This window comes from Fukomys damarensis, unplaced genomic scaffold (genome assembly GCF_012274545.1).
Source record: "Fukomys damarensis isolate Sample0158 unplaced genomic scaffold, DMR_v1.0_HiC HiC_scaffold_16, whole genome shotgun sequence".
Lineage (NCBI taxonomy): Eukaryota > Metazoa > Chordata > Mammalia > Rodentia > Bathyergidae > Fukomys > Fukomys damarensis.
In genome coordinates, this window is record NW_022900928.1 from 87639455 (window position 1) to 87654417 (window position 14963).

The following is a 14963-nucleotide window of genomic DNA, read 5'->3' on the forward strand; positions in this document are numbered from 1 at the left end:
CTCACCCCCTCCTCCCCTCCCCACCTTCAAACACTTTATTCCATTTTTACATTTTCTCATATTTTTTTCCTTTTCCCTTATTCCCCTGCCCCTATCCTTCTCACTGTCTCTACACCTTTGGTCCTTTTCTTCCTATTTCATGTTGCTAATTGTCCCGTTATGATCTTGAGTACTATTTTAGTTTTTCACACCAGAGAAACTATTTGGTATTTGCATATGTGTGACTTATTTATTTCACTTAGGAGTATATTCTCAAAATGTACCCATTTACCTATGTAGATATTTTTCTTGATGGGCATAAACTTAAATTTTTTTTTTAATTCTAATACTTTAACCCACTTGCATCTTTGTATTAAACATGCATTTCGTGCAAATAATAGATTTGTTTTTAATCTAAAATGACAGTTCTGTCTTTTTTGGGGAATTTAGCCATGTACATGTAGTGTGATTAAGTTCTTCCTATTTGTTTTCTGGTTGTGTCCATTTCGTTTTCATTTTCCTGCATTCTTTTACATTGAGGTTTTTTTTTATGATTTCATTTTATATACTTTATTAGATTATTACCATTAACTCATTGCTATTTTCATGGTTGTTTCAGTTTGTGTAATATCTTTCACTTACCTCAGTCTACTTTCAAGTGATACATAGTTTTATCTGTAATAAAAGCATACTTAGATTTTTTTTCCTTCCGGATTTTGGTGCTGTTGCTATTGATTAAGAAATTCGCACTTCTGTGTTCTTTATTCCTTTGCATAGTGATAGGATTTTATCTGATACCATATTTTTTTGTTATGAAAGATATTGTTTAGCATTTGTTGCATTGCAGGTATGCTGGTGATGATTTATTTTGGCTTATATTTCTGAATTGCCTTTATTTTACCTTCATATTTGAAAGATTTTTGCATGGTGAAGAATTAACCCTCCCTACTCCCCCAGTACTTCACAGATATGCCAGTCTTCTCTGTTGTGTTATGTCTCATGAGGAATCTGGTACCATTATCATCTTTGTTCCTATATGTAATGTGTCGTTTTGTTTGTTTTTTGAAACAGGGGATTGAATTCAGGACCTTGTACTTGCCAGGCAGGCACGGGTGCCACTGAGCTAAATCCCCAGCCCCGTAATGTGTCTTTTAATCAGGCCTCTTTTAGTATTGTACCATTGGTTTTGATCAGTTTCATTATATTATGCTTTGGTGTAATTCATGTTTCTTATGCTTGGAGTTTGTTGATGTCTTGAATCTTTGAGTTTATAGTTTTCATTATGCTCAGGAAGCTTTTTACAGTTATATTCTCAAAGCATCTTTTATGTGCTCCCCTTTTTTGTGGACTGTAGTTACCTATATGTGAGGATGTTTGAAGGTTCCCCCATTGCTCACTTAAAAAATTTCTTCAAAGTCCGTTTTTTTCCTCTGTGCTATACTTTACTGTTTGTTGTTTTCAAGCTCACTAGTCTTTTCTTTGTAACTTCTTTTCTTTTTTTAAGACAGGTCTCACTATGTAGTTGAGACTGACCTGGAACTCACTATGTAGCCCAGGCTGGTCTCGAATTCAAAGCTATCCTCCTGCCTCAGCTTCCCCAGTGCTGGGATTTATAGGCGTGCGCCACCACGCCCGGCTATTTTCTTTGTAATTTCTAACCATCCTTTTATCATATCCAGTGTAATTTTTATCTCATTGTTTTTGTTTTTTTGTTTTGTTTGGTACTGGGGATTGAATTCGGGTCCTTGCGCTTGCAAGGCAGGCCACCGAACCGCTAAGCTAAATCACCGGCCTTATCTCATTGTTTTTAATCTTTAAAAGTTTGCTTGGTGTCTTTTCTTCCACATTTCCACTTTTTAAAACGTACAGAATGAATAAGTTTTAATGTTTTTGCAGTTACAGCGGACATTTTTGCAGTTTGGTTCACAAACAGAAGTGTTTGACAAAATTTTGTTTTTGTTTGTAAATTCTGCATTGGATGATGAACAAGACTCCAGGCATCTTTTGCGCATCAACACTAATATAGCCTTTTTCAGGAATGAATTAAGTTCTTGAATTAAGTTATGGTATCACTATATTTTAACATCTGTGTCAGTTCTGGGTCAGCTTTGATTGTTTTCAGTTTGCATTGTGATTTCCTGCTCCCACCCCCTTTTAAACTTTTGATGGTGTGTATTTGGATGCTAAGTGTTGAGAATTTTCCAGTTTTATGGTGCTAGATATTTTTCTTTTTCTCTAAATCTTTATATTTGTTTGGGAATCAAATAGGTTATGAATGGTTTAGTTTTTTTGTTTCACTTTTAGGATTCATTAAGCAGATAGTGAGGTAGTGCTTAGCCAGGACTAATTACTCCTTACTGCTGAGGCAAAACTTTCCCTAAGATTCTATTGAATGCCCCGTGAATTATGAGTTCTCCAAAATAGGCTGGTAGGTACAGACAGTATTCCCTGCCCTGTATGAGTTGTGGGCTTTGTTCCTTGTCATTCTTTTTAACGAGTCATTTCCTGGCCTTGGATAGTTGGATTAAATACATATGCTAATCAGTATTCTGGGTGCCCTTGAGGTGCAGGAGTGGGGATGTCTTTAGACCTCTGGGATTCTATGTAGCTCTTTTCTGTTGTTCCTCTGTTCTCTGACCGACCCCCTGGCTGGCTGGTTTTATCCTGACTCAGTTTTATCTTTCCAACTGGGGAATTAGCCAGGATCTGCTTCATTTGTCCTCTGTGCCTAGGCCTAGAAACTTGCAAAGCAGTTTGCTGGTATTCATGTAGGGCTTATCTTTTTTGCTTTGCATCTTTCAGGAGCCACTGCCCTTTATTTTCTGGTATTTATTGACCTGCAAAATCATTGTTTTATTATATTTTATTCTTATGGTTCTTTCAGGGAGGGAGTTAAATTTGATTTTTGTTTCTTCATCTTGGTTAGAATTGGAAGCATTATGCAAGAAGCGCAACTGAAGTCCAAGAAGCTGATTGTTTCACAAGAGGAAATTAGGAGGTAGAGTGAGTAATAGGTAGTTCAGCAGTTACATGATACCAAATTGTCAGGTTCTCATCATTTTTCTTTCTTTTTTTTTTTTACCCACAGCATATTGGTCTTTTCTTTGTTCTGCTTCTTTTCATGGTCAAAACTGGGGGACGGGAACTCTAGCATTATACTTTTATGCAAACATACAGAGCTAGAAAACCAAACCTTTAAAAAGGCAGTATTTTAATTAAGGAAAATCCTTTTTTGGATGCTTTATCCTAGTCTAGCATATTGTTCATAATGTCTCATTAGCTAGAACTACCTCTGACATTTATGCCTTAAAGTGATAACTGATAAAGGAATTGGGACAATGGTGATGGACTTAGAATATAATTCTTCTCTGAGGCTGGGGATGGTGCCTCTCTCTCCTGAAACATGTTTCTGCTTAGAGGAGAATGGGTATTTGAAAAACAAGGTCTTTAGGAAGGAAGGAGGGTGAATAGATGTTGTGTAGATAACTTTATTACTGGAAACATTTTAACTGAGGAAATGCGAAAATATTTTAAAAGTCGAAGAGAGTTAAGAGATGCTTGGAGCATGGCTAAGTTTCAGGTGGTTAAGGTAAAGACTGTAGACAGAGTCAACTTGAACAGAGTTGAAGGTATGAGGGTATATAATTCTGGAAGAGTAGTATATTATGGGAATGACTGAAGAATAAGTAAGGTGGGTAATTCTGGGAAGTAGGAATGGAAATTTTCTTAGCTTTGCAGGCCAAACTGAAGAACTTCAGTAATGAAGTCTTCCACCTATGTTTATATGCTTACAAGATAAGACTGGTTTTTATATTTTTAAGTGATTGAAAAATTAAAATGGTGACATTTCGTGACACATGAAAATCATATGAAATTCAAATGTTAGTAGTCAAAATTTTCTTGGAACAAAGCCAACCCATTTATTTGCACATTGTCTGGCCCTTATGTTGTACTATGGTAACATAGTTGAGTTGCTACCGAGATCACAGATACTTTGAATTAGTGTGTGGTTTACTGTAAATCACAATGATATAATAATTACAATTTGTCAGTTTTTGAGTGTCATGTATACAGCATTATCCTAAAATTTTATTACTTCATTATTGGTACATGCATTAATAGAATAAAATGAGAAAAGAGAAGAACAGGCCATATTCACATTGTAGTTGTTTTTTTTTTTTTTGAGCCATGGTGGAGTGCATTTAAGTGTTACCAAATTAGATGTCAAAACATCATATTTATCTTGTTGGAACACTATAGCTGTGCTAAAAGAATACATTATATGTCAATACCATACTGAGTACCCCTCACAATATTTTCAGGACACAGGAATATAGTAGAAAAATAATAAAGAAAAATACCATCACAGCAGAATTTCTTAACAAAAGTAAAAAAAATTTTTTTTTTTTTTTTGAGACAGGGTCTCACTATGTAGTTGAGACTGACTTGGAACTCACTGTGTAGCCCAGGGTGGTTTCAAACTCACAGTGATCCTCCTGCGTCAGCCTCCCAGGTGCTGGGATTATAGGTTTGCACCACCACACCTGAATAAAGTAAATTTCTGTATGACTTATTTGTTAATCAAACAATAGAAAAAAAAAAACACTTTTAATGGTGAGGTAATACAATTGTGTTTGACTATGGCAACTGAACATACATGGCCACAGAAAATAAAATTGACAACATAAGTCTTTCAGTAGGGGTATTTGCTTTAAAAGTTAAAGTTATAGGGGCTGGGGATTTAGCTCAGCGGTTCGGTGGCCTGCCTTGCAAGCGCAAGGACCAGAGTTCAATCCCCTGTACCCCCCTAAAAAAAATTGTCATTGTGAGAAACATCTGTAGCATTTAAAAAACAAAGTAAATGATTTCTAGTGGTTTTCCTAGGCCTTGATATATCAGATGTTACCAATATTGCTTAGTTGCTATTTACTCTAGGAGTCAAATACTGAATTTGAAGTGAGTAGAAGAATTAGTTTTTATGAATGGTCTGTGAAATAACTACAAAAGAAAATGTTTTCAGAGAAGTTTAAAAAAAACATTCAGTATAACCTGAAGTGAAATTAGCTATGATACGTTATACTGCCAAAAATAAGTGTGGAGGCTGGGTGTGGTGCATGCCTGTAATCCTCACATTTGGGAAACTGTAGCTGGAGGATTGGCATGAGTTTGAGGCCAGCCTAGGATACATAGTGATTTCAAGGCCAGCTTGGACTGGATAGCTAGATCCTGTCTGAAAAAACAATACAATAAACAACAAAAAACTGTGGAGCCTCAAAGACATCAGTAGGACAAATTTTCAAAACTTTTTAAAATGTTAAGATAGTTCTGGGCATGGTGGCTCATTCCTCCCTGAGCCTATAATCTCAGCACTCAGGAGATTGAGGCAGGAGGACTACTGCCCCAAGTTCAAGGCCAGCCGGGACTACTAGTAAGACTCTATTATAAAGAAAGAAAAGATAGAAGGAGGAAGGAAGGAAGGAAGGGTGGTTAAGCTGGGTGTAGTGGCATATACCTGTAGTCTCAGCAGCGCTCTAGCAGGCTGAGGCAGGAGGATGGCAAGTTTGAGTCCAGCCCAGATAATTTAGTGACTCAGTGAGACTCTGTCTCAAAATAAAAGAGTGCTCCAGAGGTTCCACTGTGTTCAATCCTTGGCACCCTCCTCCCCAAAAAGCAAGTTGAGAATTTATTATTAGTCATTAGCAGATACTTTGCAGAAAATACTTAAATCTGTCGTGTACTAATCTGTTGAATTGTTTACTCTTGTAAATATAGAGGTAGAATAGTCTTAATTATTCTTCTGCAGAATAGTTTTAGACAGTGAGGTTAAGTCTTAGTGCATTTCTTTGAGCCAAGAAACACGATTAAAATTTTTCTGAATGAAAAAGATTGCCCTCAGCATTAAATCAAATGTAATAAATTTGTAAGTTTTTTTGGAGGCTTTGTGATATTTAACAACAAATTCAGCCTAAACAAGGGTAAAGCAGTGCTAATATATGAAACTTAATGCCATGGTAATGTCATTTGTACAATATCTACTGTTATTTGGATTTTAGATAATGGCAAGCTACTATGCATGCTTGCTTTCAAAATTTAAAGTAAAAATTAAGACCTCTATTCCTACATAAATTTTCAGGAGAAATATTTTTCAGCATCCTATAGTGGTTTTTTGTTTCATTTGTAGCTTTATGATGTAGAATTTGAACTCTTTGGTATAAAATTCTGCTATCTTTGAATTTGCAGGTTTTGCATCTATTGATTGTCTTTTTTTTTTTTTTTTTTTTTTTTTGTGGTCTTTTTTTTTTTTTTTTTTTTTTTTTTTTTTTTTTTGAGAGGTTTCTCAGTTTTAGTTTTTTTAAATTGACTCCTTGACATTTTGGGTGTTGTGTTTTGAGACTGCATTTACCACCCCCCCATTTTAGCAGATCTTATAACTGAAAACAGGGTCGGGTAAATGGGCCTGCTTTGTTCCTCCCATGTATATGTAGAAATTCTAGTTCCAAAGTAGGCCTCTCTTGGTGAACACTGGGTAGAAATGACAATGGGTGCTGTCCCTGATACTTCTGCAGCCATCACCACTTTGTCTCAAATCATTCTTGCTCTTCACTTGACCTTCACTGATGCTGGAGTGGAGGAGGAATGGGCATATTTCTGTGGGCAGTGCTTTGAGTCCTGATTCTCCAATAGGAGTCCCCTCCACAGGGAGAGGGAAGGGTGCCTCTGTATCATGCATTGAGTTCCGGACTCTCCACTTAACTCATGACACAAGTTTTATTAAGCTCCGAATTTTGTTGTCTGTTTTGTTTTTTATTACAGATTTATTTTGAGGCAGTCTTTTGTTTTATTCTAGTTAAAAGTTGGGGGAATTCTTCAAATTCACTCGTAAAATTGGTAATATGAACGTTCCCTCTATTGTACCCCTTGCCCTGTGTTTTTGGGTTGATTTCAGAATATGTTAATTTATTACTTTTGTCCCTCTCTTTCCTCTTTTTTGTTTCTCCAGTGATCAAGCAAAGTAGAAAAGTATGAAATGCTGAGTGAGATTTTGATTCAAATACAGCATGCAATTGATACACAATTTAGGAATGATTTCCGTTATCCTCTTTATCCCCAAATAATTAGCTTTGCAATGGTTAGTTTGTTTATTTATTTTTGAGGCAGAGTCTTGTTATGTAGTTCAGGCTGGCCTTGAAGTAGCAAACCTGGCTCAGCCTCCTGAGTGCTGGGATTATAGGAGTGTACCACTGCACCTGGCATAATTGTTAGTTTATATGACTTGTGTATAAGAGTGCTGACATGAGAAGCATTCTCTGTGGAAATTCATTCTTTGATATTTTCTCTAATTTTCCAAATAATTTTTATGAAGATAAATTCCATTCTTTATGTATAGCATCCATTTTCTTCCAATGCCAGATAGCCTTTTTTAGCTTTATCATTGTAACAGATGGGTTTGAAGGGTTCACTTATATAGTTATATCATCATAGATGTATATGATATTGTAAGTTAGTATGTTGGATAAATTCAATACTTTTCATCATAGCTTAGCTAATATATAATGTTTTTCATTGCAGATGTGCTTAAGGGATATATTGGTGTTTCTAAAAAGACTAAATGTTGGAAAAAGGATGACTTTTTCCTTAATATGTACTTAAAACTTACTATATTTTATTTGCCAATGTCATTTTTAGTTTATTGGTACATTTTAGGTATATAGCATAGTTACATTCATCATTGGGATCTTGCACCTTTACATGACAGATATTGGTTCTTATATTTTCCCCATTCCCCAGCCCTCCCTTCACCCCCTCCATCCTTCCCTGTTTACAAAGATATTGTTTCCATGTTTTTCCTTTTCTGATATTTTTTTCTTTTGCCTTACCTTTCCCCTACCCCTTCTACTTCCCCTACTCTTTAGACCATTTCTTCCTGTTACACAATATCAATTATACATTTTGAGCCTTATTTACAAAGTAAAATATTTCTGCAGCGTACCATATGATATCAAATTGGGTCCATAAAACTTAAAATATTTTCAACTAGCAACTACCACTTAAACTATATTAGTATTTGGTTTTAGAAAGATCTTTAGTTTAACACTTTTGAAAAAGTTGATAGAAGAAGTGCTAAATTTTTTGTTTTTTAAGTGCTAAGTTTTTAATTTGAGTGAATTTGAGTTTTTAATTTGATGAATTGGCCATATGTGAAACACTGAATTGAGTATCTAGATTTTATTGTTTTTCACTGATTTTTGCTGGTTCCAATCAATTTTACTAGTGAGGTACAAATGACAAATCCTTTTTTTTTAATACCTTCCCAGTCCTATTTTCAAATGTTCCCTTTTAAGGTTTTGTGAAGAGATTTCTGTCCTTTATCTCCTTCCAGCGATGTGCATTTTGTAAGCACCTTGGAGCCACTATCAAATGCTGTGAAGAGAAATGTACCCAGATGTACCATTATCCTTGTGCTGCAGGAGCTGGTACCTTTCAAGACTTCAGTCACTTCTTCCTTCTTTGTCCAGAACACATTGACCAAGCTCCTGAAAGATGTAAGTTTACTTAGGTATATTTTGAAACTGTTGACAATATGTTTACTTATAATAGCATATGTAAATCACCTGGTGTTAAAAAGTGATGTTCATAATCCTGATAGAAGGATCTTTGCCATAGGTCTTTAAAGGGAAATTTGTTATCAATGACTTCATTGAAATTAATTTTAAAAAATTACTTCCTCAGAAATTCAGAGAGTTTGCAGGTTTTGTACTCTTATTTAAAAAATAATTTAAACTACTTTAGAAATACAAATTGAGTATGCAGTAGTTCTGGTATATACTATAAAGTGATTTATTAAGAGGCTAGATAGTATTTTGTGTCTTAAAAAAAATACCTAGTGGGTATTTTTCAGTTCAAAGCTGACTTTCTCCAGTATTATTTCAAGATATCTGATATAGGAATATTAAACACTTATTGAGCTTTTGCACATTGTGTGTCCTTGACAGTGTGATACAAATCACTATAATGCTTCTTCCTGATTCACTTGCCTTGGTTATTTGTAGTCTGCAGTGGTGCTTTTTTCTCCCCCTTTTCCCAACAGTATTTTATAATTTTACAATATGTTGAAAATGTTTAAATGTTTGAACTCTGTGTTCTACAGGAAATTATAACTTTTTACTATTTTATCATTAAACAAATAAGTTTTTTTCACTATATGGATTTCCAGTAAGTGTATATGTTTTGGGACCTTGTTTTTACTGAGTAAATTTTCTTTCCAATCTCACTAAGAAATCTCCATGATATTTTATTCAGTCATTTTTAATGTTGCCTCTTTACTTAGTTGCTTTTACCTGTTACTTAGTAATTTTGATAAAAGCTTTATTTCTGTCTTTTTCAGATCTATGAAATATAAATATAGCTATTTCAGGCTTAACCTAAAATAATTTCAGATATGGTTAGATTATATTCCTTTTTATTTTTGTTTTATACTATAATTTCATCTTCATTTAAAATTATTTTGTGTCCACAAATGTAATAGTATGCCTTTCTTCACTATCCAGGCATAAGTTAAAGGTAGAGCCAACTGAAATTTCAAATTATATTTAGACTAATGAATAAAGGATTTAAATTTTTAAAAATGTTTTTCATCACACACTGTAAAATGTAAGAGAAGAAGAACATCCATGCACAGTAACTATTATGGCTCTTACTTATAAAGTGAATTATTTCACTGTGTAAATGAAGATTTAGTCATTAGAATTGAATATATCCTGGGTGGTATAATACATTTTGCCGACCAAGTAAAACAGGTGTGTGTGTGTATGTGTGTGTGTGTTTGTGTGTAAGAGTGTGGATTTTATTCAGCCCTTCAGACTCAGTCATACTTTAGACCTCAATAAATAGCATGCAGACTTACATATATGTTTGTAATGTTAGAAATTTCTTTGGCTAATGTCAGTACTACTTTCTTCTGATGACTATGTTCTCATAATGTATACTTGCACAGTTATAGTAGAGATCATGAACTAGTCTGTAAAATAATGAACTGTGTGAACTGAGGTGAGATGATTTTCTTTCATCATGCAGTTTGTGAAAGTTTTATGCTGATAGCTTACAACTAAAAGATACACTGAAACCACTCATGTTTGATTCTGAAATAGACTTATAGTGACTCATAAAAATACATGAACAATAGGATAAAACAAAACTAAGGGTCTTTGACCATGGGAAATACAGATTGGATAAATATGTAGGTAATGGTGAGACTGATAGCCAGAAGTAGTTCATACTTTTTGGATGTAAACCACAAACTTGGCCCCAGGCCTTTCTCATGATCAACACGAAGAAGGAATTAGGAGTGCACACCTGGTTTTCAGCACATACAAGAGCTCACTTGATACTGAGACTAAAGAGTAAATTGGCAATACATGTTGTATTGGAAAATGTCTTTCCTGTCTGGCAGTGTAAAATTCTGCAGGCTATTGTTTATAACAACCCTCAAACTAAGGAAATGGTATAAAACCAGTGCCCAGTTAAATAAAGTCTGTTCCTCGGGGTTCTTAAATTATGCAGTCTAAATTCATAGCTTTCTAACCATTTTTCTTAATACTAGGATATAATTTAAAGACTATTGCAGATTGACTGTACTGCTGCTTTCAGCAGTACAATATCTACCTATTGTAATTTGAGCTATGGCACAAGGTATTTTTTTTAAATGAGATATCTTAAATTGCATTGTTATAGTATTTAAGTGATAGTAATTAATTGAAATCACATAGCCTTGTGCTTCATATATGTTAATTGCTTTACAGAAAGTTATTTTAACTCTTAAGGCTGAAGATATGAGATTAATAATTTATATTGAGTATACCTATTTTATATTGCATTGTGCAGAGCAGCAGTTATATTAGTTGGCTGAGTGAGGAGTGAGACTGATACGTCTTTTTCTGAACATTGAAAAAAAAAATCTAACAAAAATGTGAAAGTCATTAGAAAGAAATCCTATTACCATAGAGAGAATTTATGAATAAGACCAACATTTTCACCAGAAAACAATTTTAGGGAGCTGTGTTCTAGGTGATGTCTGGTCATGGCTCTAGCATTATTTTCATTGTGATGTAGGGAGTTGCTGAACTTACCTAGAAATGTTATACTACATATACATCTAGGAGATACCGCCAGATACACTTCCAGAGCAGGAAACCTGAGAGACAAGAAACCAGCCATGAAAGATGAGAAGAAAAAGAGTATTCTAGGTAGAATAAATCAGTACCGTAGGCTTTGTGATATGAGCTTGGTGTGGTTCATGAACACATGGCTGGCTAAGTAGAAAGGAGATCACATCGTGATGAACAAAGGCTAAAGGAATGTTCGTTTTTCTGTGCGTCTGCAGTGAGAAGTATTCAGGGATTAAACATGGCAGTGCTGTTTCTCTTAATCACCCTCTGCTTCCCAATGGAGTTACTTCATCACTTCACTTCTTTTATTTTATGTAAGCTTTTACCTTCAGTCTCTTTTCCTTGATTGTCTTTGTACATTTTGATACCAAGTCTTGCTGCTTTTCTATGACCCTAAGTTCTGTCAGCTCCCTGACCTTTCTTACTTGTTCGCCAGCCTTATGGGCCATCCTTTCGGATGTGTTTTTTGCTTTTATGTATGTTTTGTTTTTCCTTTCTAGAGATTGATTTTAGAGGCAGATCACCCAGCACAGTGTCCTGCAGTAAGAGAAACTGGTAGAAGTGGGTGTTGGGATGTTGATGGGATTAGAAAGCTGTGCTGATTTGATCCTTCTTAAAGTGCTTCTCTGTGGCAGCAGTTTGACTACAGTTGCTCTTCACCAGTGCTATTATTATTTTATACTGTTTGGACTTCCTTCAACAGATAGTGTCACCTTCCAATTTGTGCAAATTTAAGAATCTCTGATAGGCCCCATTTTATTTTAAGCTCAGTGTTTTGTCTTTTCCTTTTTCTCTTCTATTTCCACAGCTGTCACTTAGGAAATGACTGCCTCCAAACTTTATCCTAATGTTTTTTCACTTTTCTCCTGCGTAATAACCTTATTCCCCCTACTTCAACTTCTTGTATCCTCTGCAGGCACTTTCATTTCTACTTTTGTGAATACTCATTCCCTTTACTGATTACTAGTAAAGTTTGTTTAGGAGTCAGTATTCATTAGGAAATAGTAAAGAATATGATCTTTGGAGCCAGGTAGATTTGGATTTTACTCTTTCCCTCTCTTAAATTATCTTTAGTTTTAGCCTTTCAGTCTCTTCTTTTCCACCTGCTTGAGTATCCACTTAGTTGTTTGATTATTGCTTCAGTCTTAATATTTCTGCAGTGTGCAGACATACTCTCCCCCCACCTTTGTGCCATCAAAGCTATCTAGTAGCATTATCTTATATATTACCTTCAAAAGGCTGTTGCAGCATATATCTGCTCCCTTACCAGGGAGAAGGTTGGAACCATGTCATTTTTTTGCATTTTACTTTTTTCTATTATTGTTTGTTACATACAGTAAATATTTTTGTGCTGGATACAACACATTGATTTTTAAAAATTTACTACTGATATCCTGTGGTAATTAAGCAACATGACAAGATTGTCATTAACAATTGCTAGAAAATATCTTAAAAAAAATGATCGTGACAGTGATACAGAGCATTGTCTTGTTGCACAGTGGGTTTTGTTGTATAGAATAGCTCCGTGAAATTAAAATATAATGTAAGCTCCATAAGTAATTTAAATTTTTCTAGTAATCATGTTAAAAATGGGAATATTTGATAAGAAATTTATTAATACAATTTATTTTATTTAACTCCAAGTATACAATTTATATTTTAGCATGTGTTCATTCAGTATACAAAAAGTTTTGAGGCACTTGACTTTTTTTCCTGCTAAGCCTTTGGAGGCCAGTATGTATTCAATATGTAGTGTACACTTTGGATTAGTTGCATTGCAGGCACTTGGTAGCCACACATTCCTGGTAGACAGACTTCAGGAAGGTTTACAGGAGCATTTTAGACGTTGTTCCTGGAAAATTGTAATAGAAAGTGAACTGGAGTATCTAGTAGTTTAAGTGCTTTCCTTAATTTCTTAATGTTTTCAGGGTAAATTTATTCAAAGATTTGTTTCTAAATGTACATTGCTTGAATGGGAAAATACTGCTACCCTCTTTTATTTTTTATTTTTATTTTTATTTTTATTTTTTGGTTTTTTGAGACAGGGTCTCACTATGTAGTTGAGACTGACCTGGAACTCACTATGTAGCCCAGGCTGGTCTTGAACTCACAGTGATCCTCCTTGTCTCAGCCTCCCGAGTGCTGGGATTACAGGCGTGCGCCACCACGCCCAGCTGGCACCCTCTTTTAATATTAAAAAAAAATAACCTACCCTTTCTTTCAAAAATTAAATAACTTTTAAGACTTCTACTTTTAGATTCGCCATATGTTGTGGATGTTTGCCAGTTAAAGAGCCATTTATAGTAATTTTAGGAGTAAAAAACCATGATTTTTTGCTAGGAATTAGAGCTACAAAGTGGAAAAAGATATGGTCTCTTTTCTTCCAAGGTTTCTGGTAATGTTGTAATCGGTTGATTATATAACAAATTTCTTCTAACCAAATGGGGAAAGGAAATACTCATCAGCCACGTGGGTGCTTGGGTGTGGTATAATAGATCCTCAGGGAATATGTTTGAGTGGAGTTTTGAAGGCCTCTTAGGAGAGGGCTGAAGTAGAAGACGACAGGCATAGCATTTCCAGCAGAGGGAACAGAAAGTGTAAAAACAGACATTGAAGGGCAGGTTGCTTTAGGTGCACATAGCATACTTGCTATGACCAGGAAATAGAGTGGTTCTGACCTTACATTGGGATGATTCTTTATAGAAGACACTGTAATTATTTAGGGATGTGATGGAAAAAATTGAAAAAAAAAAAAAGAAGAGTAGGTAAAAAGTTTAACAAATAAAAAATGGCATCTGGTCAGATGAGTTGGGTAAGGGAGGAGTCAACAACAGTGATGCTAAAGTTTCTACTTTTTACCCATTCTGTTGAGAAGAAAGCAAGAAATTTTGTTTCATTTTAGAGTTATTGAATGCATTTTTAGAACATATGACTGTTGAGCTCCTGCAAGACTTGAAAATAAAGGTTTGGGGATTAAGAGAGAAGTCTGGGGCTGGTAATCCTGATTTGAGAATTGCATCATTTACAAAGGGAAACTGGGGGATTAGAAAAAAGGAACAGGATGAAATTCTAGGGGACTTCAGCAGTTATTGGAATTATCCCAGTAGAAGTACAGAAGCCAAAAAAGGAGAATGAGACCAAGAGATGGGAAACCTAAGAAGTCAGGAAAGAGTTGCTAAGGAAAGAGAATTTAAATAAGAGAGTGCTAAGGGTATAAATTCTGCTAAGTGCTAATAAGGCCTGCTCTTAAAAGTAAGGACTGGATTTAATGTGGTTATTGATAACCTCTTTAAAATGGCTTCAGGTCAGTGGTGGATGCTGGCTGAGTCAAGACCGAGTTCTTCTTTGTAGTCTTCTTCCCCCCTCACCCCCCTGTAGCTAGGAATGGTGTTCACATTTTTAAAGAACTGTAAATAAGTCTGTAGTAGAGAGACCACAATGACTCATAAAGCCTAAATATTTAATTATCTAGCCTATTGCAGAGAAAGTTTGTAGTTTCCTGGCTCAAGTAAAAGGAATCTATTACTACTCTTTTTTAAGATGCTTAGCTATGAAAGAAAGAAGGTAGAAAGTTTTTAGTCAAAGAGGAATAGAATTTAGCAAACATTCAACCCTGTGAAGTTGGGGGCAAGGTTCATCTGTTTTGTGATGTATGTTTGTTATATGTATTATCTAAAATTGGTATGAGTTTAGAACTCATTGTTTTTCTTCTTACATTGTAATATAACTGCTGCTAACAGGGTATTGGGCAAAGCAGTATGTTTATTTTTCCATTTTTGTGTGTGTGTTTTGTAACAAATGTGTTAGAAGGCATATTTC

General features: G+C 34.9%; 1 protein-coding gene across 1 annotated transcript in view; it reads left to right on the plus strand.

Moving 5' to 3' along the window:
* Nucleotides 1-14963, plus strand: part of Kmt2c (lysine methyltransferase 2C) — a 180331-nt gene that overhangs the window by 54623 nt on the left and 110745 nt on the right. Inside the window, 1 exon segment of the mRNA XM_033763959.1 lies at nt 8360-8522. Within this exon segment, the coding sequence (XP_033619850.1) occupies nt 8360-8522 (163 nt within the window).